General features: G+C 44.0%; 1 protein-coding gene across 7 annotated transcripts in view; it reads right to left on the bottom strand.

The window, feature by feature from the left end:
• Positions 1–402: 402 nt before the first annotated feature.
• The window catches only part of SHROOM3 (shroom family member 3), a 348621-nt gene continuing 323820 nt past the window's right edge, over positions 403–25203 (bottom strand). For all 7 annotated transcript variants that reach the window (XM_045392457.3, XM_065544545.1, XM_015450386.3 and 4 more), the window contains 5 exons: positions 24192–25073; positions 22457–22945; positions 19815–19965; positions 6197–6469; positions 403–1388 (listed from right to left, as the gene is read on the bottom strand). In XM_045392457.3, coding sequence (XP_045248392.2) covers positions 1020–1388; positions 6197–6469; positions 19815–19965; positions 22457–22945; positions 24192–25073 — 2164 coding nt within the window. In that variant the 3' untranslated portion in view covers positions 403–1019. The remainder of the gene's footprint in view (positions 1389–6196; positions 6470–19814; positions 19966–22456; positions 22946–24191; positions 25074–25203) is intronic.

Genomic DNA, 25203 nt, shown 5'->3' on the forward strand with positions numbered 1-25203 from the left:
GACTACAGGCGCCCGCCACCTCGCCCGGCTATTTTTTTGTATTTCTTAGTAGAGACGGGGTTTCACCGTGTTAGCCAGGATGATCTCGATCTCCTGACCTCGTGATCCGCCCATCTCGGCCTCCCAAAGTGCTGGGATTACAGGCTTGAGCCACCGCGCCCGGCCTGTTGTCTTTCTTAATAAAATTTAGCTTTGTTTCCCCACCAGTGATAATGACATGAAGCACTAGGAAATGATGCAATAACCGCAGTGCATGAGGCCATCCTCCTGGGGAAGGTGTGATACAGGAAAAGAGCAGGGGAACAGGACTCCCCCATACTCGGTCCAGTGGAAGTGCAGAATGCCTGCTTGTGTTTGTAAAAATAAGACAGGAATGTTAAGAAAAAGTCTTCACGCTCAACGTGACTATCTTTGGAATTCATTTCATTAAGGTTTTCACAAAATACAAAGCTCAAACGTAATCGTCTACGTCCACCACAAAACAGAATCAAATAAGTGGTTAGCACAACAAACATAATGATCTTTTCCATTTTAAAAAATATAAATAACAATGTTCAAGGTTTTACAGTTTTCTTAGTGTGTGTCTTTTTAAGGCTTTATGTTGCAGACCCTTCATTAATGGTACTTGTACCCTGCCATCAGGATACACTGCCCACCAGCAAGGAAGGCCACTGTGGATACATTCCTGAGGGGGACACACACTGATCCATGTTGCCTCAGCCTGTTAAAAACTAAATGATCAAACACCCTCCAATCAGTTCTCAGTTTCATTAACTTTCTTTCTACTACAAAGTAATAATAGAAAGGGGTACGTGTCCAGCAGCATTCGAGCTCTCAGAAGATCAATCAGGAAGGGCAAGAAGGAAAAAGGCTTCCTCCTGGAGAGAATTTTTTTCCTTTCATCCAGAACAAACACCAGTAACCCAGATAGTTCAAACAGTGGTTTGTACTGAAACATTTTTCAGATTAAATAGTGTTGAGAGAAACAGTGATCTTTTGGTTGGGTATTTTAGAAGAGGTTAAAGTGGAGAGGTTAATGTTGGGAAAACACCACTGAAAGTACAGCCCCCAGCAGGAGTGGGCTCACTCGTGAGGTTTGGGGGCAGAGCCAGGGCCCCAGCCTTGGGAATGAAATCTGAGGGCAGGCTCTCCAGCAGACACTTGACTTGCTCCTGACCCAGCTTGATCTTGTCGTCCAGTTTCCGCTGCTCAATGAGGAGCGTGGACTTCATTTTCACGAAGTGCTGGTAGTCCTGGAGCTGCTCCTCTGAAAGGTAATTGGCCAGGATGCCCAGCACTATCCGCTCCCTGCGATCCAGGTTCTCCTTCAGCTCCCGGGCGTCCTCATGCTGACCAGCCAGGATCTTCCTTTTCTCGTAGAGAGAGCTCTGCCAGGGAAAATCGGACAGATCAATGAGGGCCAGGGAAAAGGAGAAAAGAGCCAGACTCCCTGCAAGGACACCTCTGACAGAACTGGGAAATATCTAAGCTCTAATCCTATTGTCACTCCTAAGTAAGGAGGCTAACTTTTTGAAAATCAGCTTATTATCCTTATATTACATATTACAGCATTCTCTAGTTTATAACATCATAGGGTAGCTTCAGTTTGAGAGGTGTTACATTAAATTGGGGATAAAATTGCTTTCGGATTCTTGACTTTAAAACCAATAATCAGCTGGGCATGGTGGTTCACGCCTGAAATTACAGCACTTTGGGAGGCTGGGACGGGTGAATCACTTGAGGCCAGGAGTTCAAAACCAGCCTGGCCAACAAGGTGAAACCCCGTCTCTACTAAAAATACAAAAATCAGCCAGGCATGGTGGTGCATGCCTGTAGTACCAGCTACTTGAGAGGCTGAGGCATGAGAATTGCTTGAACCCAGGAGGCGGAGGTTGCAGTGAGCCGAGATTATGCCACTGCACTCCAGCCTGGGTGACAGAGTGAGACTCTGTCTCAAAAAAAACCAAAAAAAACCCCCCAAAAATCACGGTACCTTGAGTATATACACTAATATGGTGGTTCTCAAGGTGTGGTTGCTGGACCAGCAGCAGTGGCATCACCTGGGAAATTGTTAGAAATGCAAGGATTCAGGCCCTCTTCTACCTCCTGAATAAAAAACTCTGGAGGTGAGGCCCAGTAACCTGTTTTAACAAGGCTTCCAGATGATTCTTTTGGGGCTAAAGTTTGAGAACCTCTCCCTAATTCATAATAACAATGAGATCATCATATTTCCCATCTCTAAAGAAGTCAGTTTCTATTTTTTCAGTTCTCTTTTGCAGGCCTCTGAATCTAAAATGAGAGAAATTCTGTTGAACAATGATGGCAATGTCATACTCTAAGAGTTTCTTATGCTTCTCTGTGATATTGTAGCATACGTTATCTTTAATGTGGTTCTCTGTCCAACATGCTGACACATAATATCATTTTTAAATTCAAAAAAATTTATATTTAACCATTCAGACATTTTAGGCAAAGTAATTGAGGAGACAAACCCACAGCCAACATTATACTGAACAAGGAAAAGTTGAAAGCATTCCCCCTGAGAACTGGAACAAGACAAGGATGCTCACTTTCACCACTGCTATTCAACATTGTACTAAAAGTTCTAGCCAGAGCAGTCAGGCAAGAGAAAGAAATGGCATCCAAATTGGTAAAGAGGAAGTCAAACTGTTGCTGTTTGCCAATGATAGGATCCTATACCTAGAAAACCCTAAAGACCATCCAAAAAGCTCCTACATCTAATAAATGAATTCAGTAAAGTCTCAGGATACAAAATCAACGTACACAAATAAGTAGCACTGCTATATACCAACAGCGACCAAGCTGAGAATAAAATCAAGTGAGCAAACTTACTTGTATTTAAGAATGGAGGCGTGCATGTAAGTGTTGAATTTAATTCAGTTCTAGAACAATTTATCTTGCCCTAACTAGAAACTTCTCTAGTCTTTCTTATCTCAGATATCTAGAGCATTCATCCAGGTGGCCCAATAGGCAACTTGGAATTATTTTCTGCTCTACCCTTCCCCTCATCTAACATGCCCCTTGCTATCCAAATTCATTCTCTAATTTATTCCCTCTTCTCTATCCCCAGGACAATTGTCTACATCAATAGCATAAAACCTCCTTGTCTAGACTATTACAATGAGCCTCCCAACTGTTATTTTAACATCAATCTTGCCCCTCCCCAGGCTGACTAAGTCACGAAGTTAGTTCATGACTCTTCCCGACCTACAGGCTGAAGTCTAAAGTCTAGGGTATGACTGCAGTAAGGTCTTTGTGATGATTTTCTGTGCTGGATATTGTGTCTGCCTCTCCAGGTCCACTCTCCTCTGCCCTGTGCTGAGGGAATCTGAACTCTAGGGGTTGCATCCACTGGGCTCCCTTGCTGTCTGGATTTGACCACGGGGAGTGATGGAAAAGACTGGAGAGTGCAAAAAGAAATTGTGGCATGTATCCCTGGCTGCCTCTGTGCCAGGCTTCGAGTTAGTGGCAGCTGCATTCTTCCACCAGGGCCTCAGTGCTGTAGGGCAGCTACAGCTATGGTTCTGATCAGGGCTCCCTTCCCCTTGCTCCTTCAGAAAGAGGCCGATAATGGCTTTGCTGCTGATGCTAGCTCTGGGTGAGAGACAAGGGGAGGAGCCCTCATTACCCTTTCCTGGTTTCCCCCTTAATCCTTCCCATACCTTCTTTGAACTTGCTTCTTTATCCTTTTTGATGGGGCCATGTACTTTCTGTCAGTTTCTAATATTCCTATAGCTCACTTTTTTTTTTTTTTTTTTTTTTTTTTCCGGAGACCGTCTTGTTCTGTCATCCAGGCTGGAGTGCAGTGGTGTGATTTTGGCTCACTGCAACCTCCACTTCCCAGGTTCAAGCAATTATCCTGCCTCAGCCTCCTAAGTAGCTGGGATTACAGGCACGCGCTACCACACCGGCTAATTTTTGTATTTTTAGTACAGACGGGGTTTTGCCATGTTGGCCAGGCTGGTCTCAAACTCCTGACCTCGTGATCTGCCCGCCTTGGCCTCCCAAAGTGCTGGGATTACAGGTGTGAGCCACTGCGCCCAGCCTTAGCTCACTATTTTTAAAAACAAACCAACGAAGCAATCACTGTATGTTCTAGACATACCAAACCACATGCAAATCAATTCTTAAATATGGCATCTCTTTCTTGACTTTATCCATGGTATTTCTTCTAAATGGTGAGGCCCTTCACCTCTCAGTCCTCTTAGAATTAAGATGTTCTTCTAAACTGTATTCATGTGCCACTGTGTGAAGTCCTTCCTGCCTTACACTCCCCCAACTAAGAAGTGTTTGGTGGCTGTTTCTCACTATGCTCAGCACCAGCACACAATTGCTCCTGCATGCTGCTTTCCTCCATAACTTGTGAGTTCCTGGAGAGCAGGGCCGGTGTCTTAGTCAGCATTTGTCCCCAACAGACACAGCACCTCATATTTGACAGGCTACTGTTAGCTGTTTGTCGAGTGGAAGAAAGGAGGAAAGGACACACTTCTGAGTTAGGTAGTATCAGACAATTTCTAGATAAGGAAGCTGACTCAGCACATTGACATGAGGTAGATGCTGAGAGTGGTGCTGCAGAGTTCCTAAATGCTGAGTCACTTTCCTAAATGATTAGGATCCAGACTTTTTCTAATCCTTTTAAAATCTATTTGAAAAAGGACATCTTTCCTTTTAATGCAATATATTAGAAATTATTGGAGAATCCATGAGAGCAATGAAAAAGAAAGATGGTATGGTAGGCTGGACGCGGTGGCTGATGCCTGCAATCCCAGCACTTTGTGAGGCCAAGGCGGGTGGATCACCTGAGGTCAGGAGCTCAAGACCAGCTTGGCCAATATGGAAAACCCCGTCTCTACTAAAAATACAAAAATTAGCTGGGCATGGTGGTGTGCGCCTAGGAGGCTGAGGCATGATAATGGCATGAACCCGGGAGCCAGAAGTTGTAGTGAGCTTAGACTGCGCCACTGCACTCAAGCCTGGGTGACAGAGTGAGACTCCGTCTCAAAAACAAAAAAAAAAAAGAAAAAGATGGTAGCATAGACAAGAAAAGGAGCCCCTTTTCATGGCTGGAGTACTTTCCATCTTCTAGCATGTATGTACACACACACACTGTGCACATATATATAAAATAATTGTGTCTACTGTTTGTTGTTCAGTATCAGGAAGGTAGGATCTGTCTGCTTTGCTCACAAATGTATCCCAGTTGTGCCTAGTCCACTAAGTGACGCACACAAGACCTCCACTAACTATTTGCTGTACAGATGAGTAGACGAAGAATGCTCTGTAGCTCTGGAATTCTGTTCAATGTAGTGATACAACTTGGGGTCTGCAGTAGGACTCCTATCCTAGCTCCCCCACTGGGCTGTTGTGAGGATTCCATGAGACTGCACATAAGCTTGCAGTGCCTGACAGGTGGAAGGTCTTGGTGAACTGTCTCCAGCGGGGTCAGCACTGTTACCTGTCCCCCTGTACCCTCCCTTCAAGGAGGGGGTGCAGTGGAGACACCCCGGTGCATCCTCATTGAGTGCCTGTGGCCCCTCCTGTAAGATACCCTGGAGCCTTGAGCCTGTGTTCCTGCCCCCTCCCTGTTTCAATGTACTTATCATGTTTTTATCTTTTTTTGAAAGAAAGGAAGACAGTTGGGAGGAAAGAAACTCTGGTGCCTGTGGTTTTCACTTTCCCAAGAATTCCGTGAACCTTAAGTGTCAGCATTACATCTTTTTTTTTTTTTTTTTTTTTTTTTGAGGTGGTCGCCCAGGCTGGAGTGCAGTGGTGCAATCTTGGCTCACTGCAACCTCTGCCTCCCAGGTTCAAGTAATTCTCCTGCCTCAGCCTCCCGAGTAGCTGGGATGACAAGCATGCACCACGGTGCCTGGCTAATTTTTGTATTTTTAGTAGAGACGGGGTTTCACCATGTTGGTTCACCATCTTGGCTAGGGCTGCCTTGGGCTCCCAAAATGCTGGAATTACAGGTATGAGCCACCACACCCAGCCAGCATTATATCTTGACACAGAAAATGCCTTCTCTGTTTCTTGGTTACCTATATATGTATTCTCTCCCTGCCCCAAACATATTGCCACAAATCCTCCTGAGAGAAAGGATGGCGTCTAATGGCACCTCTCTATGTATGTGGGCTCTGAGGGAGAACCTGTTGAACGGCATCACGAGGCCACCTACCCTTTCTTCATTACTGGCATCTTCACCAAGGCCGCTAAGGACATTCTCAACACGGGCTAGACGCCCTGAGAGGGAGAGCAGCAGGTTGACCACCTTGTCCAAATCCCCTATGAACATCCTATACTTGTCAAACTCATTGGGCTTGCAGAGCTCGCTGATCAGAGCCTCCACCTCTTCTCCCAGAGCGTTGTTGAGCTTGATGTCCATCAGCAGGCTCCCCTTCGCCTCCTGGAGGGTCTCCAGCTTGTGGGTGAGGCTTCCAATGAGCTCAGCCTGAAATGACAGATGAGACCGCAAAGATCAGCCAACAGGGGGTGCCAGTGGAAGCAGGAGTCACCTGCCCCAGCCGCCTTCTGTCATCTTCAAGGCTCAGCTGAATACCCTCCCCCTCCTCTATATGGAGTGTCCCCCAATATTATGCTATAATAGCCTTCTTTCCCTAAGGGTCTACCATTGCTTTTCTCTAAACCTCATATGCCAACACACAACCTTGTAATGTTCTCCATTGTGTCATGCTATGTACAGCTTTGCCTTCTAACTGGTTTCTTAACTATTTTAACTATTCTTTTTTTTTTTTTTTGAGATGGAATTTTGCTCTTGTCACCCAGACTGGAGTGCAATGGTGTAATCTTGGCTCACTGCAACCCCTGCCTCCTGGGTTCAAGCAATTCTCCTGCCTCAGCCTCCCAAATAGCTGGGATTACAGGCGCCCATCACCATGCCTGGCTAATGTGTGTGTTTTTAGTAGAGACGGGTTTCATAATGTTGGCCAGGCTGGTCTTGAACTCCTGACCTCAAGTGATATACCCACCTTGGCTTCTCAAAGTGCTGGGATTATAGGTGTAAGCCACCGTGCCTGGCCAACTACTCATTTTTAAAAGTCCTTTTAAGACATGTTCTCATTTGATCCTCATGACAATACCATGGGTAAGTAGGCAGGTAGAGTAAACAGTACTCTTATTTTACAAATACAGAGGCCAAGGGTCAGAGGAATTAAGGGATTCGCCCAAGGTCTTAGAGTTGAGTTGAATATTAACTATAGCTACCATTTGTAGAGCAGTTGATATGTGCCATACATATGGAGAAACTCTACATTGATTATGTTACTTAGTCTTCCCAGCAATCTTACAGTAGATACTGTTTTATCTACCTATAACAAGGGAGGAAACTAAGATGGCCTAATGGTGCACACGTACCATCAGGTAGGGCTGCTGTGAACTCAAGTCAGCCTCACTTTAGGGGCCACCCATGTATAATTATTAGAAATTGACACCAAGACCTTTATCAGAAAGTCAACTCCTTGTTCTACCTCCCCTGTCTCCAGTTACCAGAGCTGTGCAATTCGACACCTTAATTTGACACATATTTTCATACTTATAAAACAGTGAGGCAAATACCCAATATATTTAACTGAAGGAAGGAAGTAAATGTCTTAGTGGCTTCTAGTTTGAATTCATTTATATTAAGTGTCTACTGCTTCTTTTGCAAAACAGAAATTAAACTACACAGTTTTTGTAATTAGTGTCTCATTTTTCTCTTAGCCTAAAATAGCTAGATGGAAAGAAGACAATGTTTTTTAGTTAAAACTTACTTTTTTTTTTTTACCACTAAAAAGGTCCCAGCTCAACTGCACACACACACACATACTATATATATATATATATATATATATATATATATATATATTTAAAATCAGTGTGTGTATATATACACACACGCCCCAAACTGACTTCAACTGGAAACTTGGTTAAACATAAAGGTTACAACTTCTATGTTGGACGTATATGTTCATTTTAAAGGAAAAATAAATAAATGAAACAGGAAAAACCTATTTTTGACCAACAGAATTGAAGGGTACTGACAACTTGTGTATTATTTCAATATCAGCACCAGAGAAGGTCCATGAGGAATGTAATCACAATGACTAGGGAAATATTTATTTCTCCACAATCTGCCCATCTTGGAGTTGGAGCATCAGAGGTACTTCACAAGTGAGTGAGGTTCATAATGTCCTTGAAATGTCTAAGTTCTGGCTTTAATGGTGACATCTTGTTTTCTCAATCTGCCTAATCCTAGAGGCTGCAGGTGGCTAAAAAATTCACATCCAGGCCAGGCGCAGTGGCTCACGCCTGTAATCCCAACACTTTGGGAGGCTGAGATGGGCGGATCACCTGAGGTCAGGAGTTTGAGACCAACCTGGCCAACATGGTGAAACCCCATCTCCACTGAAAAAAATACAAAAATTAGCTGGTTGTGATGGTGGGCATCTGTAATCCCAGCTACTAGAAGGCTAACGCAGGAGAATCGCTTGAACCCGAGAGGTGGAGTTTGCAGTGAGCCTAGATCGCACCACTGCACTCCAGCCTGGGTGACAGAACGAGACTCTGTCTCTAAATCAATCAATCAATCAATCAATCCATATCTGCTGCACCATCTCATCACAGGTTATAATCTTTGGTTTTCCTCAAGCTGTTAAAATTGCTTAATATTAATTATTTAAGTTTTCTTATCTTCTCCTGGAAAAATTTCATTTTCCAAAAAAGCAATTCCGGCTGGAAGCTATGAAATTTACCTGCAAGGTAACATGTTATGTACCTCCAGCAAAATGCCTGGCAGGGTGTGATGATCTTTCACTGTGATATCAGCTCATATAGAGAAGATGGCAAGGATACTGAAATGCAAAGCAACAGGAAAAATAAACACTGCATGCTGTTGTACCTCCCAGCATTCCTGCTAGACTGGGTTAAGACAAGTCAAATGTCATCATTCCTGTTTTTCAGATAGATGAGAGAGAATGTCATCTACGTGAAGTCAGCCCAGGAATTTTTAACTTGTAGGGTACATTTCCTAGGCTTGTTGCTCTAGATGTTACTGGAAGACACTTAAAGACAACCGGGTTATACCAAATTGAAAGAGATAGTTATCACGGCAAAACATTCTTATCACTCCACCCTCAGGAAAAGGCCTTCGGCTCATTCAAATTTCAGGCGTCCATTTCAACCTCATGTCCTGAGAAGCAGAATTTCTAGAATGTCTAGAAAATGCTTTTTAAAAACCAAATAGTGGAAAGAAACAAGGTGCTTTTTTTCAGCCTGTTTTTCATTATTTCTATTAATGACTTTTTTGGAAACTAGTATTATGTGTTGTCATTTCTGGAAGGAACTAAAACACTTATTAAATTATTATTTCATGTGACCTCATTGTATTTAAAACTCCTCCTGTGGCTCTCAGAGGCTGTTTTTGTTTTGTTTTGTTTTGTTTTTTTGAGATGGAGTTTCGCTCTTGTTGTCCAGGCCGGAGTGCAATGGCGTGATCTTGGCTCACTGCAACCTTCGCCTCCCGGGTGCAAGTGATTCTCCTGCCTCAGCCTCCCGAGTAGCTGGGATTACTGGCACCCGCCACCATGCCCAGCTAATTTTGTACTTTTAGTGGAGATGGGGTTTCACTATGTTGGTCAGGCTAGTCTTGAACTCCTGACCTCAGGTTATTCACCTGCCTTGGCCTCCCAAAGTGCTGGGATTACAGGCGTAAGCCACCGCGCCCAGCCAGAGGCTGCTATTTTAAAGGATGTGTGTGATGCTTATCAATTTGCAAATGGGCAGAAACCAAGGATAAGTAGTTTGCTCTTATATGTGGGGGTCAGTGATGAGAGGAGAGAACTCTTCCTTTCAAATTTGCTGCTGAACTCAGCTCAAAAGCTCTCGCGGGCACTTAAGCAGATCAGCAACACTGCAGGGTGGCCCTGAGGTGAGCATGGCTCAGTGGACTGGAAGGATCAAAATAACTTGACCCAGCTGAACTGCAATCAGGCTTCAGACACAGCTGTCCAACCTACCTCATCTTTCCTTCCCAGACCCTGTTTTGGTTTTCAGAGACATCAGTGCTGGGCAGAACCATAAATAAATCTGTCACAAGAGCATGTGTGTACCCCAGGCTTCATGGTACAAGAAAGAACAGAATGAGATGAAAATGTATAGAAGTGACGCAGGGAGGCTTCTGTGGAAAGAACCAATATACATTTTGTGGCATTCTGATTTTGGAAAGTTATTAATATTTGCTGGACTATAATGTGACATCTCACAGCTCAGCCATAGATGCTAAGGCCAGAATTACTGAGTGGTCACATCAGTCACTCCTGGCTGAATGTTCCTCAGGTAGATGGCATTTCAATTTTTTTAAAACCCTAACAAGCCCCTTAAAATATGAGAATTTGAATTTTAAAATGCAATTAAGAGGGATTTGAGAAACTGACAGCAGCAAGAGAAAGCTGGCTGTACTAAATAGCCATTTCTTTGCCAGGCAGATCTCTTCCAAAAAACTTACCAATTTCTACCAGAATAACTCACCGGGGGAGGGAGAAGAGGTGTGTTTTGTTTTAAATAACACACTAGTCTCTCAGGAGCTACTTAATTTGTAAAATCATTTATCCACTTCTCATCTGGCATAAACTGTTAGCTCACCCTGTGTGAGATGCTATTTATAAGAGTTCTTCCTCCAAACATAGCTTCGCAGACCCTTCCTCCCACCTCATCCTCTGCAGAAAGGTCCTGCTGGACCCTTCCCCACTTCCTGCCTGCAGCAGGATGAACACTGGACAAGGAGGCAGGAGGATCTGACATAAAATTCGGCATCAGGCAAGTCACTTGACCTTCTGTGTCTCAGTTATCCACAGCAAGAAGAAAATAACGCCTGCTGAAAACTAATAATAATGTCAGCTCTTTCTCTGTGCCAGACACCATTTAAGTGTTTCACTATTCAATTACTACTTGCAACAACCCGCTGAGAGAGGTATTATTATTATCCCCATTTACTGATGAGGAAAGTGAGGAGGATAGAGGTTATTTAACTTGTTCAAGGCCACACAGCTGGTAAGTGACAGAGCCAGGCTTAAATGCAGATCATCTGGCTTTCATCACTATATTAAAATAGCTCATAAGAATACTATGAGGCTCACACAAGGCTGGCGGAAATCACAACATATGATATTAGTTTCAAAAGAAGTCATAATAGAAATAAAGCCCTGAGGATAAAAAGAAAAGCCTTGTTTCTTTCCACTATTGAGTTTTTCAAAAGCATTTTCTAGAAATTCGACTTCTCGAGACATGAATGTTGAAATGGATGCCAGAAGTTTGAAGAGTTGAAGGCTGATGCAATCACTTTGGAAAATATGAAAGTATTATACACATTCTAATTATTTTTTGTGCAGTCGTAAGATTAGACAACAATTTGAAGATAACACACCACTCATATTAGATAGATGTCTGTAGGGGGAATACACCTTCCCCTGACAAGACCACGTCACCAGTAACAGCACTCTACACACACAGTTGGCCTCTGTGTGTCTCCGTCTTAAGAGTAATTAGGACTACTAGCCAAGTGGTTGGGATTCAGGAATAGAGTGGAATTCAGCTTAGCTTGTAAAAACTAGGATGAGATAAAGCCATTTCTACCATATAGGCTTTGCTGGTATCTTTCTTTCTTTAGTCTTAAAAGGAAGGATGCAGGCTGCAGCCGCCATTTCTGCTTTCTTTAGCTGAATTTCACCCTCAGTGAGGCAGAGGCAGTTTCTGTCCTAGTGACAGCAACTGGATCACAGCTCCATCCCATGTTGTGTAACCTCATTAAAGCAGAAGGATCACAGGGACCTGGCTGCCATTTCAGATGTTCTCCAGCACATTCTCTATCAACAATGGTTCTTTACCATTTCCTCTCAGGAAAGCTTATGGCCAGAAAGCCACCCAATCTACTCAAGGTCTCTTGGTTGCAGTTAGCAGGGATCTTTGATAACCCACTAGAAACAATACTAAATTTCTTCAAATTTAACTAAACTCATCATCTCCTCTCCCCCGAATGGCCTCCCACTTTTCCGTTTGAGTTCTGACAGTTAGCTAGGCCTGGGGCTTGCGAGTCACCCTTGACTCTTTCTCTTTCCCATTTTCCGCATCTAATCTGTCACTAGGTTCTGCCCATCTTACTCCTACTCTTTTTTTAATGGCCCTGTTTCTCACTGATCCTACTGCACTGGCCCTGAGACCCATATCACTACTTTCCCAGAGGGCTATGAGACCCCCACGTCCACCCTCCTCCTGTCCTCCTCCACACGCAGCTGCCAGAGTGACTTCTCTAAAATGTCCCTCTGTCACAAACCCTGGGGCTGTGGGGGCCAAGACAGCACCAGCCCACTGCAGCCTTTCCTACTTATCACAATTAAAATCTCTAGATTCTGAAGAGGACTCTGAAAAGTTCACCATAGCAGTGATGGGGGAAGGCAGTCAAGCCTGAAGTGCAACCCATAATGGGGGTGAGTGAGTTTCCTGTTTTCTGTCCTTGATGTTGTAGCTCTGACCCAAGGACAGGCCCAGTGCAGAGCTGCTCAGAGGCTACAGTAGCAAAAACCCTGCCTTTAAAGCCAGAGGTCTAGGAAAGGGGCCTCTGTGAGCTAGAGTGTGGAGGAAATCCTGTCCTTTTCCAACCCGCTCTCTTTTCTCTTTTCTCCCAGCTCTGTCCCCAAGGGTGGCTGCACTCAGAGCTGCATTGCACAGCGGGGCACAGGTTCTCGAACCCCAAGAGAAAACTCTTCCCTCTGGCCAGAGGAACTGGGAAAATGAGACCCTGTTGTCCAAAGACTGTGAGGAGAATCCCCGTTATCCTTCCCTCTTTTCCAGTGAGGGTGGTGCCGGTCATGCAGAACTGCACAGCAGCACAGAACACCAGGAGAGCCTCTCTCTCCAGCCAGAGAGTGTGGAGCTAACACTGGACAGGAGAGAGCTCATTTTGTGCAGGAGCAGACACAAGTCCTCGGCACAGTTTCAGTCTACACGTTTGTGGTTATAGCCACAGCAGCACAGCAAAGGCTTTGAGAAATGACACTCCAGTCTCAGACTAACCTCTGCAAGAGGCACACGTGGGACAGACTGGTACAATATAGCAATGGCCCTGAAAATGGAATTGACATTGGAACTACCACCCAAGGGTAATACAGAACCTGCGGGCTAAACTTAACTAGGTTGACTGCCTCCTAAAACTAAAGCATAACAAAAAGAAATTCTCTAAAGGATTCTAACAGAACTCAGTCTCACAGCATAATATTCAAAATGTTCAAAATACGATACAAAAATTGCCCAGTATACAAAGAACCAGTGAAATGGTGACCAATTCTCAGGGGAAAAGGCAATGAACAGATGCTAATGCTGAGATAACCCAGATGTTGCCCAGGCTGGAGCTCAGTGGCATAATCAGAGCTCACTGCAGCCTCGCCCCCCCAGGCTCAGGTGATCCTCCCACCTCAGCATCCCGGGTAGCTGGGATTACAGGCACGTACCACCTCCCCTGGCTAATTTTTTTTTTCTTTTTTTTTTTTTTTTTGTAGAGACGGAGTTTCACCATGTTGACCAGGCTGGTCTTGAACTCTTAGACTCAAGGGATCTGCCTGCCTCGGCCTCCCTAAGTGCTGGGTTACAGGCATGAGCCACTGTGCCCAGACTCTATAAGAGTCTTTAAAACAACTTTGAAAAGAGGCACGTTCTCAGCAAAGAAATATAAACTGTTTTTTTTTTTTTTTTGAGACGGAGTCTCGCTCTGCTGCCCAGGCTGGAGTGCAGTGGCCGGATCTCAGCTCACTGCGAGCTCCGCCTCCTGCGTTTACGCCATTCTCCTGGCTCAGCCTCCCGAGTAGCTGGGACTACAGGCGCCCGCCATCTCGTCCGGCTAGTTTTTTGTATTTTTTTAGTAGAGACGGGGTTTCACGGGGTTAGCCAGGATGGTCTCGATTTCCTGACCTCGTGATCCGCCCGTCTCGGCCTCCCAAAGTGCTGGGATTACAGGCTTGAGCCACCGCGCCCGGCCTAGAAACTATTTTTTAAATGTAAATTTTAGAACTGAAAACTATAATATTTGAAATTTAAAAAAAAAATAACTGGCAGAATGGAGATAGGTAAGTCAGTGAACTTGAAAACAGACCAGTAGAAATTATGCATTCTGAAGGACTGAAAGAAAACAGATAAAAAAAAAAAAAAAAATGAACGGAGCTTGTGGGACATGAACCGTCATTGAAATACTGTGTCACTAGTCACTAAAGTCCTGGAGGGAGAAGGGAAAGAGATTAATGCATTAAGAATATTTGAAGACAGAATGGCTGAAAACTTCCAGAGTTTTGTGAAAGACATAGATTTACAGAATCAAGAGGCTCAGCAAACCCCAAATACGATCAACTCAAAACTAAGTCCGTCCACATCATAATCAAAATGCTAAAGACTAAAGAGAGTGGCCAGAGGAAAACAACACATTGAATACAGGAGGAGCCAATATTTAAAGGACTGCATTTTTCATTAGAAACCATGGAAGCAAGAGGAAAGTGAACATTTGTTAAGTACTGAAAGAAAAGAGTCAACCCAGAATTCCACATCCAGGGAAACTGTCCTTCAAGGGTGACAGTAGAATAAAGACATTCCTAGACGGAGAAAACTAAAAGAATGTGTTATCAGCAGACCTATTCTAAAATAAATACTGAAAGGAAGACAGACCAGAGGGAGAGCTGGAACTTCAGGAATGAAGGAAGAGCAGCAGGAATGAGCAGCTGAGAACCAGTGATCTCCTGAGAAAAGCTGACTCAGAGGACAACAGATTCCTTTTGCCTTTTGAAACATTCCTCTAAGTTTCTGAAGCCAAAGCCTGTTGGCCTTCAGAATAGGGAATCATGTGATCGGTTTAAGTAGAATTTTGCTTAATAATAAGGCAGGCTTTAGTGAAAAAATTGACAGCTCTGATTATTTGCACTGTCTTTAGTTTTATGTGTATCAGAAGTTCAGACAATGAAAGCTTCATATTTTAACTGATACTTACATTTACTTGGAATATTATTCATCATCTAGGATATATAAATAGAAATATCAAAGTAAAACTAAAGTGTTATTTTTAATTTATAAAATAGTTATTAGTAAACCAAGACTCTAGTTCCTAGCCTAGATATATATCTTAGGTTATTAATAACTTTAAATATTAAATAACAAATTATTACTTTGCAAAAGTTGGTCAAAGGCTACATTCTACCTCAAAATAATATTGGAGAATGGATATTGACCAAGTTTAATTTTTCTAAACCATCATTAGAAAAGCTTTTTGTATTTCAGGAAGAAAACTGTATTTTGCTGAATATATTAACAGATGCTTTTAACAACATCACTTATTTAAAACTTTGTATTTCCAAACCAGATATGTAAATGTAAGCGATACTGATGAAAATTCAATTACACATTTATAAACTACAAGTTTATACTTGTAGTATTACAACAAACTACATCTCAAAGCGTTCTCCATTGTCATATGATAAAATCCGAACTTCAGCATTTCACACAAAGCCCTACATGACCTTATGACCTGCTGGCTCTTGTGAACCTCATCTCGCACTGTTTGTGGCCCTCCTTTGTTATTTTCTAAATTTGGTAATTTTTTTTTTTTTTTGAGACAGTGTCTCACTCTGTCACTGAGGCTGGATTGGAGTGGCACAATCTTGGTTCACTGCAGCCTCTGCCTGTTGGGCTCAAGCGATTCTCCCCTCAGCCTCCCAAGTAGCTGGGACCACAGGTATATGCCATCATGCTCAGCTAATTTTTTTTTGTTGTTTTGTTTTGTTTTGTTTTTTGAGACGGAGTCTCGCTCTGTCACCCAGGCTGGAGTGCAGTGGCCAGATCTCAGCTCACTGCAAGCTCCGCCTCCCGGGTTCCCGCCATTCTCCTGCCTCAGCCTCCCGAGTAGCTGGGACCACAGGCGCCGCCACCTCGCCCGGCTAATTTTTTGTGTTTTTAGTAGAGATGGGGTTTCGCCGTGTTAGCCAGGATGGTCTCAATCTCCTGACCTAGTGATCCGCCCGTCTCAGCCTCCCAAAGTGCTGGGATTACAGGCTTGAGCCACCGCGCCCGGCCGCTCAGCTAATTTTTTAATTTTTTTTTTGAGACGGAGTCTCGCTCTGTCACCAGGATGGAGTGCAGTGGCATGATCTCAGCTCACTGCAACCTCTGCCTCCTGGATTCAAGCAATTTTCCTGCCTTAGCCTTCCGAGTAGCTGGGATTACAGGCATGCACCAACACACCTGGCTAATTTTTTATATTTTTGATAGAGACAGGATTTCACTATATTGCTCAGGCTGGTCTTTAACTCCTGGGCTCCAGAAATCCTCCTGCCTTGGCCTCCCAAAGCGTTGGGATTACAGGCATGAGCCACTGTGCCTGGCCTAAATTTGGTGATTTTTTATTTAATCATGAGCCCTTGTTACATTCCAAAATATCAAACTACTTGAAGCACCCTTCTTTACCATACACATTCTATGCTTTTTCGTATCTTTCAGTTTCTCCCTACGCTTCTCCTTTTGTCCCAAATGCCCTTTTTCTTCTGACTCCCGTCGATACATTCTTCAATGCTGATCTCAGGTTTTATCTTCCTGGAGGAGGTAAAACCTGACTCTACTCTAGGAACTGCTCCTTTGGGCTCCCCCAGCACAGTCCATGTGTCTGTCAGAAGATCAATAATGTATACTAAAATAATCTACCTCCCTTGCCAGTCCAGAGTTCCAGGAGAGCAGACACAGTGTCTTATTCATGTTTGTATGCCCAAGGCAGAGCACAGTGTCTGAAACAGAGAAGGCGTGTTCTCAGTAAGTGTTTATGAGCCTAACATTTTACACTCACAAAGTGATGCAAACCCTCAGGCCACTTGCAGCCCTAGAGGACAGGATTGAAGGAAGAAGGAACCAAAGGAAATTCTAACTGGACGTGGAGGCCTCATTAACTAAATAGCCTTTTCTCATCTTTCTTTTTCCCTGAAAAGCCAGATAAGCCCATGGGGCAAGTGGATATCATCCCCCTGGTGCTGTGGGCAATATTTTCCACAGTGAAGAGAGAAAACAAATGTGAGCTGTTCTTCCTTGTAAGAGTCTGATTTAGGAAAGTGCCTAGCCTTGTTGGCAATAAGGCACCTTCTCACTGAATATCTTAACACAAAAGATATCAGATGCCATCAATATTTGCATACTTACATGACATTGCCTTTAACACTTCTCTAATAAGATATGATATGCTCTTACACCCTGCAGCTTAAAAAGCACATTAATATCCATCAGTTAATTGGACCCCACAACTATTATGTGAGAGATCATTACCACTCCCATTTTATAAAGAAAAAAGGGTCAAGAAAGGTCAAGCTAGTTGCTTAACTTCCAGATTTTTTTTTTCTTCTGAATTCTAATCCCATGATGTCCCATCCAAGTACTAACCAGGCCCGACCCTGGTCACCTTCTGAGATCAGATGTGTTCAGGATAGCAAGGCCATAGACTCTAATCCTAGAACCTTTCCACAGTGGCCTTCTGGATATTTTTCTTCAGTTAAACGGTAAAATTCAACTTGGGAGTTTTGCACTTTATAACTTCATGAAATAAATGTTTATTGAGCATGTGCTAGGTGCCAGGCCCTGGTTATGTGGCTGTGACATTTCCTCTCCCTAGGATCCCTTTCACCCTGAGTGGGGTTTTGTCTTCCGAAGCCCGTGACTCCTCAAAAAGGCACTCCAAATGACTCGAAACTCCTCAGTCCTCAAGTCACAGACACTGCTGTTCTCATATTTTTGGTTTAAAATGGGTTTTAACTGGTTTTAATCTCAAACTCTAGCTCTGGTTAGTTATACCCAGAGAACCTCCAGTTTAGCTCAGTTCCCAGGGCAGCAAGGTTTAAAGGCAGCTGACCTGGGAGCAATTTTTAGCAAGCTTTAGGGTCAGAAACACATAAGGTTAGATCTGACTTTAGCATCTATTAACTGTGTGACCCCAGCCCTCTAATTCTCATTAGCATAAAATGTGGCCGTACAAGTGTCAGAGGAGTTTTGTGCAAATAAGATAGTACAGCATTGTGTTGAAAAGAAAACTAAACACATAGCCCGCACTTGGAATGAAATACATGCTACCTATTTCCTGTGAAGATGAATCAATTCTCTCTTTCTTCATATTCTCAATCTAAAAATACTTTTTGCCACATAATGCTTCGTGTGAGAGGGTGATAATTGAAAGTGATGGGAAAACAGTTAATTGGGTACACATGGACACAAATATGGGAACAACAGACACTGGGGAATAAAAGAAGGGGAGGAAGGAAAAGGGACAAAAGTTAAAAAACTACTATGGGTACTATGCTCACTACCTGGATGATGCATACAATCATACAGCAAGCCTCAGGATCATGCAGTATACCTTTGTAACAAACCTGCCTATGCCCCCGATTCTAAAAAGTTAGAAAAAAAAAAACCACTTAAAAATTAAGATAGGGAGGAAAAGCAATGAGTATTTGCCACACTGCAACTGTCAAGCAGGTATGCCCACAGGCAGAAAACAAAAAAATTGTGTAAAACCTTCAGTTAAAGATGCCATGGCAACCTGGTACATGTAAGGGTATATACATAGCTCTCTCTTTGGGATAAATATAGACAGACCAAAAGCCAAGTGGTCTTATTTGCAATCAGGGGACCCGTTAAATGAAGTGCTTAGCTGTGCTGGGGCAGGTACATATCAGGGGTATACAATGACAAGTCTGTACATAGGAAAACTTTGGGCTAGCAGGGAACTTGCTACTACAATGGTTGCATCAGCATGTTAGCCATGAGCCAGAGGTGCTGCAAAGATCCCTCCTGTCCAGTTACCCTCTGCTTCTCGGGTCTGTATCCTATGGTTTCATTCCAACAGACAAGACAGCTTGGGACACATTGTAGAGCAAATGAAATAAAATGACCCTAGAAAGTTTCTCCTGGAATCAGGATCACTGAAAACCACTTACATTCCAGGCTCAGAAAGAAGCAAGCAAGCTTTCCTTTGCAGCACGCATGCCCGAGCTGCATAGAGAGCTGCAAGCACAGCAGAAGGCAGCCCCTCTGGTGCTATAGAGAAAGTGGAATGGCGAGAACTTTCTCCCCTGCAGACACAGCCCAGTTTAGATCTCCATGGCATGTGGGAAGACAGCAGCAGCACCACGGTCATTTTTTAAGTGTCTAACATTTGAAATCTCTGTAGGAGTATCAAAAGCTAACAACTAGATTCCAGCCCTGCACTTTCAAGCTATTCACTGAAGTCCTGCAAAGAGGGCTGGGGAAGATATAAAAGTTAATATTACTTTTTCTCAGAAGTGTCATTTGACAATTGGCCTCCTTCCCTAAAAAAGTTTCTAGATTTTTACATTTTCCTTTTGACCATGAAACACGAAAATTACACACACCGTTGGCACTGGCCAAACAGCAGCTGAGAACAGTGTCAGGGTCCTGGTGCTGGATTAGGAGGCTAGGTACTTGGGTTCAAGTCCTGGCTATGAGACTTCTAAGAAATAATCCCTCTAAGTTTCACTTCTGTTATTTGTAAAAATGAAAAGGACAGTAGCTTACCTGCCCTGCCTACTCGCAGAAAAGCTAAGAGGAAATTGGTTAAAGTGCCATGTAAATCCAAAAAGTCTAATGATTTTGGTGCAATTTGGTGATGCGACAGGTCCTTTCCCCACCTGCCTCAAGAGGCCCAGTCACCACGCTGATTACGTGGACTTTGTCGATTTTTCTGGGGAAAGCAGAACAAGGGCATCCCATTCTTTATTTACCTTCTTTTCATTGACATCTGCCTGTTCCTCTTCCTCATTCACTTCTGCTGGCATCTCTTTGATTTTGTTCAGCAGCTCAGCCTTGGGAGCAGACACACTGTAGTAGGCAGGGCAGTTGACCAACATGCTCACTGCTTCCTTGTCTTCATTCCTGGGCCAGAAAGAGCACAAAGTACAGCCACACAGAGCATGCCAGAGGCTTTGTTTCACTGCAAACGTCAGTCCATTCAGAAGCGCGTGACAATTCTATTTAATTTCTTTCCCAGAAATTAGGATAAACTAGTAACTGTTAAGTAATGAGTGATTACTATGTACAAGGCTGTTGAAGCCAGGCAAACCTCTCTGCTTTTGTGATTCATATAAGAATGATACTGACTCTTTATTTCAGAGAAAGGCAGTGTGGAACCGTGACTCAATCAATGTGAAAGTATTTTCAAGGTGCTGCACAAACCTCAGGTTTTAGGTCAATTATTTCCTATGTAATCTTTCCAGTGCCTACTATGTATTGTTGCTTGAACACACAAAAATTTTCCTTCTCAAGTATGCCTGCTATCCCATATAAGCCTAGGAAATCTGCAGTTTGCTGGTCCGCAGTGAACTAATACAAGATATAAAATCTACTCATTGATAATATAATAGGGATGTTTCAAGGCTGAAGAAAAAACTCGGAATTGAGAAACCTGCTATCTAGTGTTCTCTGTTTTACCACATTTGAGTTGCCTTTCAGCCTATAATTCATATTCTACCCACTGAATAAATGACTCTATGGAAGTAAGATTCTCTTGGAGAGGAACTTTATTCAATCTTGTGATATTATTTAACATCTAGCCCACCATTTTACTATGAAATAAGGAACCACACACACAAAAATCATCTTTACTAGTTAACTGTCCCAGTAAGCAACAATGACCACATTTAATCCAGTTAATTGAAAGACAGGGAAAAGATTTTCTAATACATTTTTGTTTTCAGATATGTCCACCGCATTACAAATGGGATTCTCTGGCATCTGACCAACCCTCACAATGGCTACTGGCCATCTCACGCCCAACAGGACAATGCTTATTTCCACCAGGAGATGGCGCATGTCTTTTATTTATTTATTTTTTAAATCCCCAGGAAGATCTCAGTGCTGCAAAAGCTACATGACCATTCTGCTTCTAAACTGATGAAGTAAACATGTATTTTCAGTGGTAACGCTACGAAATACTTTGCTAAGGATGTTACTTTGGTCCTTCTACAGCCAGTGGTCAGAGAACAGAATGACCATACTGCAACCACCCATGGCGAACTGACTGGCACATCCACAAAAATAGTATCTTTGGGGTCCCCATAGTACCCAGTGGATTACTTTGCACATTGCAGGTGCTCAGTATGTGTTTGCTAAAGACATGACCCTGGATAAATCACTTCACCTCAATTAGTCTATTTCCCAAATCTGAAAATAAAAGCGGGGGAATGGACAAGGTGACAGGTAAGGCCTTGAATCAGAAGAGCTTCTGACAACATGACAAATAGCTTGTAAGTATCACACAGCTCTTTCCTTTCTCTCTCCTCCACAAAATGAAACGTGGTGTTCCTGTTAGTAATTTAGTTAGGATCAGTTGGAAATTTTTAAAATGCAATCCTAAATTTGGATAAAATGTTCTGTTTTTATTTAGTCTGGAAGCCACTAACTGCTGAGTCCCAGACTGTCAATCCACAAAGATTTCACTGAAAATTAAAGAGAAAATGAAAGCTACTCAATCTTTCTCATAGTAGTCTTTTAAGGAAATAAAACATGCAAGAAAATACTGCAGTAACCCAGGAGAAACGAAAAGCATCAAAAACACGAACTGCACACTGGGGCACGTGTTAGTTACATGGCTGGTTCAAGAAGCTTCAGAAGTAGAGGCTCACGGACTGGGCCAAACCAGAGAGTGCGCCCCTACTCAGACCTTTCCTGATTTTCAGGATTTGTGCCAACACCCACCTTAATGCCTCAGAGGTAAGGGTCAGTGTAATACATGAACTTATTTCTCTAGGCTCTCCTCCTTACAAAGCCCTTCCCCTCTCAGTCTTGGCAAGACGTTGGCCACGCTCACCACTTCTACTTGCTCCTTTCTCAGCACCGAGCCCTGAGGGCCTCTCTGCCAGAGCAGCTCTGATACAGAACGGACAAGTACACCTTCACTGAGCTGGGGACGCTGTGTAATTGCTGGACACAGACACAGTCATGGGGCTGTGATCAAATCCAGGTGCTATCATTCTCATGTTCAATGACCTTGGTGAGCATGGTCTTAATTCCTCTGTACTTCAGTTTCCTCATTTGTAAATGGAGATAAAATTGGTAGCTACCTCAGCAAGTTCTTGTGAAAATTAAATAATGTTGATATAAATAAATAAATACAATGCTTGACACGTGAAAAATGGGTATTAATTGCAGTTATTATCATTATTACTATTACTTTCTTTGTTGTTGCATCATCTGTCCCGCATCCTTCCTCCCAGAGCCATTCCTGCAAGACTGAGATAAAAATGGCACTCTTGGGTCAGGAGCTGTGGAAGTGGGAAAACATCAGGCAACAAGTCCTAGACTTATCATCATCCCCATGGAAGGAGTTCGATTGTAAGTCGCTCTGAAGACATCACCAGGGACTTACCTCTTGCCTTCACATCCTGAAGAGCTGACAGTTCTCTGTATGGCCTTCCTCTTTACGCTGTTTTCCTTCAGCAAGTTCACATCTCGGGGAAACAAACCTTCCATCAGGTCCATTGTTGTCTTCAGCCTGGAATCTGGATCCAAAATGTCTGCCAGAGATTTGTCTTGGTGGACAATTTCCTTGGCCAGAGCCTCTGTTCTAATGTCTTCTGAGCTCTTCTGAGGATCAGAATTGACTTTCTTTTCTAAACCCTGAGTTCCATTGACTGGATCATGGGTGAGGCTTTGAGTCCAGATGGGTGCTGGCTGCCCACCAAGAGACCCAGCAAGTTGGGGGTGAACACTCATGAAGGAGGGTGGTGTGGACTCAGCCTCTGAACCCTTGATAGAAGTTTGGAGTCTGGAAGCCAGTGTCTGACTACCTACCACATGGGCTGCACCAGGCATGTGCCTTTCCCTTGCAATTGTCACTTTCGAAAGTTTGTTGGAGCTGCCAGGGATATTAAAAAAAGAGAGAGAGAGAAAGAGAGAGTGATAAGAGAAGGGGGATGATAAGAGGGTGGAGGAAGACTGAGGGAGAAGCTTTCCACATCAGGGTTGTAGCTTTCCACATCTTCCACATTTTCTACATCTTACTGATAGAGCTAATGTTAAAGAATATGGCTTCTGATTGTAAGTAGGTCTCCTGATACCGAACCCCCAAATTAAAAACATTTACCTACCTAGTCACAGTTCATGCTAGACACACAAACATACATAGATACATACATAGGAGTGGGGTGAGATAGTCACATTTCTGAGGTCAACCCCGTCTTTTGAAAACCACAGCACTCTAAAGGGCCTCCTGAGCCCAGCAGCTGGTCAGGAGGTTGTCATCTCCTGAGGAAGATGGAATAGGAATTCAGTTTGGGTGAATGTTGCTGTTAGATTCCAGAGATTTCTGAAAGGTCTAGGTTAAATTAACAGGGGGTAGTGGTAATAAGTCACTCTTGCGGTGTTTAAAGAAAGCCACTCCAAAGGTGCTGTCAGGCAATGTGTTTTTTTGGTGTTTTGAGAGATCACTTGTTCTAGGGACTATGTGTTGGGGAATGCTGCTTTCTCATTCTCCTAGCTTCCAAGAGGTTTTCCCTAAACATTACTGACCTTGAGCCCTACTCTTTATTCCTATGGACATGGAGTGATTTTGGAAAGAGAAGCTCAGCATTCACATCCCAGTCTCTTCTCTTTCGAGACTGAGGCTGCCTCACGGCTGTGTATAGTAATATCTATGTGTATTTGTGTGTCTAGTATGACCTTTGATGAAGTAGGTAAACCTGTTTAACTTGGGGGTTCAGTATCAAGGGACCCACTTACAATCTGAAGCCATATTCTTTCATGTTAGCTCTGTCAGTAACAAAAGTGATGTTTTTGTCTTCTATATGCTCTCCTCTTTTGTCTTATTTCCTAACTGATTCAGAACTCGACCAGGGAGGAGGACCGCCTGAGCCTATCCTGTCCCCAGAAGTGAAATGTGCCCCTTGGGTTCCAGCTTCCGTTTCTGCCACCCTGACTCCTCAGTACCCAATGACACTGGTCCAACTACCTCCTGAGGCAAACAGATGAATACTGTCCTGAGCTGAGCTGTATAGAAACATCTCCATGCCAGGTCTCTTCTGTGGCCAGCAAAAGGACCTGGGCCACCTGGGGCATGACACTCTCCTGTTAGTGAAGGAAACCTGCCCAGTCTGCTCACTCACCTGGGGCGCAGCCCCTCAGGATCCTCACTGTCCAGCTGCGCCTCACACACTGCGTGGGGAGGAGGTGGAGGGAAGTCATCCATGCTATACACCAGGGTTTCCTGACTTGGTGGAGGAGGTGGGGGTGGGGGAAGAGTTTCAAACGTGGGGCTGGACGTGGCCTTGGGGTGCAGATCCCTCACAAACACTTCGTCTTCATAATCCTCGCGAGGTGGCGGGGAGTCCCGCAGGACGGATTCAGATATTCGGAGGGATATCCTCCCTGGAGTGCTCGGGGTCCCAAGAGGCGTGTCTGGGTCAGAAGTGCTGCACGAACTTGGAAGACTCTGCTGTTTTTGATAGTGCTTCAGGTTTGCAAACTCAGGGGCTGACGATTCCTCAGGAAGGCTGTCCTCTCTGCCTGCGTGGGCCCACTTCACTCGAGAAGGCGGTGGCCACTGAGGCAGTGAGACCCTCTTCCTCGTTCCCTCTTCTAACCCATGCTCTGGGCCATCACCCTCACAGCCTCTTGGACCGGGAGGCTGGGTCAGGGTGTGACCATTGCTTCTGTGGGTCATGGCAGGGGTGTAGGGCGGGAGAGGCTGTCGCCCTGTCTGACCATCCTGTGAGCAGTAGCCAGAGGGAACAGCTGAAGGTAGAGGGGTGCCAAGTGGGGTCAGGGGTGCAGCCCTGGTGTCTGTGAGCTGCCCTTGCGTTCCTGCCAGTGGTGGCCTGGGACAGGGTGTCCTGCTGGCTTGCCTCTGATGGTCCGGGGTTCCAGGACATTCACTAGGAACGGAGGAATCACCAATGGCTTTGCAACCTGAACCACCCCAACGAGGGGTAGGATGGTGGAAGAGCAGCGGCATCTCTTCTTGGCCTCTTTCTGAACAACTGAGTGACCTGGAACAGCACACAGACAGGAGGGTTACAGCTCTGAAGAAAGGGGCAAGCATGCAGCCCAATGTTCCTTACATAGATGAGAAAAGCACTTAAGAGGAAGGAGGACCTCCTTTCCTCCCCCCAGAAACTG

Source organism: Macaca fascicularis, chromosome 5 (assembly GCF_037993035.2).
Source record: "Macaca fascicularis isolate 582-1 chromosome 5, T2T-MFA8v1.1".
Classification (NCBI taxonomy): Eukaryota; Metazoa; Chordata; class Mammalia; order Primates; family Cercopithecidae; genus Macaca; species Macaca fascicularis.